This window comes from Diaphorina citri, unplaced genomic scaffold (assembly GCF_000475195.1).
Source record: "Diaphorina citri unplaced genomic scaffold, Diaci psyllid genome assembly version 1.1 scaffold3680, whole genome shotgun sequence".
Classification (NCBI taxonomy): domain Eukaryota; kingdom Metazoa; phylum Arthropoda; class Insecta; order Hemiptera; family Psyllidae; genus Diaphorina; species Diaphorina citri.
Window position 1 is genome coordinate 1 of NW_007381080.1, and position 4,732 is coordinate 4,732.

The 4,732-nt window shown below is 39.2% G+C and overlaps 1 protein-coding gene across 1 annotated transcript in view; it reads right to left on the reverse strand.

Annotated features, from left to right (window-relative positions):
• Positions 1–4,609: 4,609 nt before the first annotated feature.
• The window catches only part of LOC103520486 (probable RNA-binding protein EIF1AD), a 713-nt gene continuing 590 nt past the window's right edge, over positions 4,610–4,732 (reverse strand). The window contains exon 2 of the mRNA XM_008485581.1: positions 4,610–4,671. Coding sequence (XP_008483803.1) covers positions 4,610–4,671 — 62 coding nt within the window. The remainder of the gene's footprint in view (positions 4,672–4,732) is intronic.

Consider the following 4,732-nt stretch of genomic DNA (forward strand, 5'->3'; position numbering starts at 1 on the left):
CAAGAAACGGTCAACCTTTTTGGTCAATCTTTTTCATCCGTTTACAGGAAATCTGACCAGCCTGTTCCTGATTACCAGTATAATGATTACATGGACTTCAATAATTGTTGCTTTTCTGAAGGAGAAGTTCTTAAAGCGCTCTCTTCCCTCCCATCAAAGTTTTCTTCTGGTCCGGATAATATTCCGTCTTTCATTTTGAAGCGATTTTCCTCTACTTTAGCCCGTCCACTTTGTGTCATCTTTAATAAATCTCTGTCTACAGGAGTTTTCCCTGATGAGTGGAAAAAGAGCTTTCTTATCCCTATCTTCAAATCTGGAGATAGGTGCAATGTTGCCAATTATCGCGGAGTTTGTATTCAGTCCTTCATTCCCAAGGTTATGGATAAGTTGATTTCTGTTAAGTTGGCTTTCGCTTCCAAAAACTTTATAACGGATCATCAGCATGGTTTTACCGCTCGGAGGTCAACTGTCACTAACCTGCTCTGCTATCAGCACGATATTCTTCAATCCTTTGAATCCGGTCAAGCTGTCCATGCTATTTACACTGATGTGGCTAAGGCGTTCGATCGGGTCAACGTATCATTTCTTATCGCTAAACTTAGGTCCTTCGGTATTGGTGATTGTTTTCTTCTTTGGCTCTCTAGCTATCTCAATGGCAGATCTCAACAGGTCCGGATTGGTAACGCCATTTCGTCATCCATTGAAGTATCATCGGGAGTTGGTCAGGGTAGTCACATGGGACCGCTTTTATTTAGTATATTCTTCAATGACTTGCCCCTTTTCATCAAGTATTCTTCAATTTTGATGTTTGCAGATGATGTGAAGATATATAAAAGCATTGCGTCTATCCATGACTGTCTTCTTCTTCAGCGCGACTTGGATTGCTTTTTCAATTGGCTTGAAACAAATGGCATGGAACTCTCTGTCCATAAATGTGCTGTCATGGAGTTTTGTCGAGTTAAGAAGTCGCACATCTTCAACTATCAGATCAATTCTTATTCATTGCCTTATGTCAATGAAATTAAAGATCTTGGTATATTCCTTGACAAAACCTTCAGTCTTACATTCCACATTGATAAGCTGTCTATGAAATGTCACCGAATTCTCGGTTATATTCATAGAAATTCTAGAGGTCTTTCTTCTGAAGCTTTCTGCGTCCTCTTTAAAGCTCTGGTTCGTTCTCTATTAGAGTATGCATCTAATGTGTGGTCCCCACATTATGATGTTCACATCAATTCTTTGGAAAGAGTTCAAAAAAGGTTTCTGAGGTGTCTTCATTACCGCCATCCTCTGTCCTCAGTATCTTTGCCCCTCCTCTCCGAGCGTAGGGACATATCTGATGTAAATTTCTTCGTCAAACTGATTAATAATAATGTAGATTGCCCTAAACTTCTGGGGCTAGTTGGTTGGGACTGCCACCGCCGTCTCAGAGGCAATAAAACATATTTTATTAATTCTTGTAGAACAAACTACTCACATTTCTCGCCCATCAACAAAATGATGAGGATGATGAACCAACCTTGATTTCATCTGTACCTATATTTTATTTTGTTTTAGTATGTTTTATTTTTCTAGTCATTTTATTTACTCATTAACATGTATCTTGTTCTTTTAATGATTTTTTTTTTCTATTGTTTTATTGTTATATTTATGTTTTATATTCTGTATCGAAAAAGGGTTCTTCCCGTTAATATACGTACTTCAAGTACATTATTTACATTTACATTTAAAACCAAAATTTCGTGCTTCCAGCCTTACCATCTTGAAAAATGGTGTCTGGACCAACATTTGTGGCTCATCAATTATTGAAGAAAATTCGTGCTTCCAGTCTTCTTATCCTGTCAAAAGGTGTCCACCTATACCTATCTATAGATTTTTGGTTCATCATATAAAGAATCTTCTAGTAAAATGGACTACAATCGGGTGCAAGATTTCGGGTGTCTCGCATAGCTGAGATAGCAAGGTCTTGTTGGTTGGCCAAGGCCCAAGACCTGAAGATAAGAGAGTGGCTGTGTGACCCAGTTGTTATCAGTAGACAGAGGTGGAAGGAGAAGGTTCCGACCAGTCTCGAGACTCTGAACCAGAAACATGGATGGCTACTTTCACTTTGCCGCTCTACCTTTCTCGGAGTGAGTGTGATTGGGAACTGCACATTTTACTCGTTCTTATCTCCTGTAAAATAGTCAGCACAAAGTCAATACTCGATCTCATCTCCTATATCCTATAATATAGTAAGTACCTACTCAACACAAAGTAATTTCTTACTTATTTACACCTGTGTACCTACTTATTTATGTATATGAGCAGAAAAGTGTATTTTTAGATTCACCTTATTAAGTTTTTTTTTCTTCTCGTAGCTCGTTGTTTAGAAAATGAGTTCTGACCACGTGTGGGAACCAAACCCAGTGAAGTGGTTTTAGCTTAACGGACGAGAATTCATGTTGTTGGAACCTTATAGCCGAGATGTTGGACCGGAAACCATAGAATTCAAGACTAACTGAGGTAGAAGTTAAATGTGTTCTGAACTTCTGACTAAAATTCTGACTCATTGAAACAAAATGTATTTTAAAATGTTTAACAAAACTCATAAAGGTGTTTTGGGAATCACCCTATGTTTTAAGAAAACATGCGTAGGTACTTACCTACATACCTACCTTTATTTACTTACTTAAAGTTGTCTTGAAAATATCAAACTTGACAGTAAGTAATGACCCTAATCTTGGAACTTGTATTTTCAATTACTAAATGCCTATAATCTCAATAATTTCATTGAGACGGAAGATTTCTTTTATTTATGGGAATTTCAGGTCCAACATCACGGAATTTGCCTGTGATTTCCACCAGTCAGCAAGTATTTACTACTTTGATGGCTTCACTCGTGAATCACCCTTACCCTGTGTCCTCACATAGTGGACGACCGTCGATCGATGTCGACTGAAACCGTCCACACCGCCTCGACAGCATGGATTCATCTCGTCGATCGATTTCCGTCGACTGTTGTGGACACAGCTTTACGATTCCTCGGCTGGTAAGAGTGGTGAAGTGAAATAATAAAACGGACTGAGCTATGTCAAGGTGTGTCCAAGGTATATCTCTGTGGTTATTGAGCTTTGGCCTGGATTTTTATCTCCCGAAAACCCACGGAGCGAAGGAACCTACGGAAATCCCCTAATTTGGGAACCAAGTACTGGGTCCCACTAACTTCAGAGTTGAATGAGTGATTTCCATAAATTATCCCAAGTTTATTGACGCTTCATAGAAGGCATTAATACAGGGCTTGATTTCATGGTTTACCCACTCAATGTGTAAAGGGAACCGTTAAAAACACCTAGATTATGCTGATGTGTTTTAAACAGTTTATATGGAAACAAATCATGCCGATCTTCAAATGCCGAGTGAGTGGAAACTCACCATTAGACTCTGCTGTCACCCGTTCAGATGCTAACCACGCTTCAAATGGCTTTAACTTCTTAGCCGTTTGTCACAGGTTATGCTTTCAAGCCCGATCGATCCCAAGTCGTCTACACACGGAGCTATTCCGCGTTGCTTCCCGTAAGTACTGTTACAATCTCGTCAACACTTGTTGCATCGAAACGTAAACCAACGATTTTGTTGGGATCAACGTTTTGGACACCCAGTATGGCCTGAACGCATCACGACTGTATTGTGGATAAGAATAATAGGTTGACAGTTTAGTTGACACAAGACGGCCTTCAATTGAAGTACCTTAGTGGATAGAATATTGGGTGTACGAGAATAATAACTAGTAGCTATAAATACAGGAGATATTGACTAACCATTGCTATGCGTTTATCAGACAGGGTGTCCCATATCTGAGCCTGAAAATTCGATGTTCAATAACTTGAGCTTTTTTTCGAAGAGGTCTGATAGAGGGAACTGTGACTGCTAAGGTCTTATCGTCCCGAAAGCGGAGAAAGGAGGAAGACAGGATAGAAGAAAGCCGGCCGTTCCGAGAATAAACTTTATCTGTTTAGGATAAAATCCGCCCAGGGCGAGAATCGAACCTGTGACCTAGCGTTTACATGGCAGATGCGCTACCCTCCAAGCTATCTAGGCTGGCAAATTAGCTTTAATAAGTATTAACCTACCTACTTAAAAAAAAACATTGATCAATTGCATACATTTCAATAGAGGAAATAACGTTTAATACTGAAAACACGGTGTTGGAAACTCATCTCAAGGTTGGCTGTACCTAATTGCATCGTTTACAAATGTAATTGATTAGGGAGGTAACCGTAAAAAATAGATGATTTTTTTCCGAATTTCTTAATTACTTAGGTAGGTACTTGAGTAGATGTTCAAAAGTTTACTAGGTATAATAGTTTGAATAGCCCTGAAGTAAGTGAGAAGATAGGTGCACTTCTAATTAATTAGGTATGCACATGCCAATTTCATTCCATTTTACCTTAGGTCAGACGGTGTGGTACCTACAGGTCCTTTAGGTACTTAGTACTTAACAACGAGAGCTTTAAATTCTTTGTGCATACCTACTTAATTATTAGAACACCCTGATTACCGGATCTGTAAGCTTCCAGTGAAATGCTGATGGCCTCATCCAAACCACGTGACATTGAGCAAGCGACATACACTATGGTGGTATCAGGCTTTCTCTTATCAGTTGTTGGGGTCTCTTATCAGTCGTATTAATCACTGGAGAACGATCGAGTATGAGACATTCACTGTTAATGTACGCATCATCTCATGTTACATA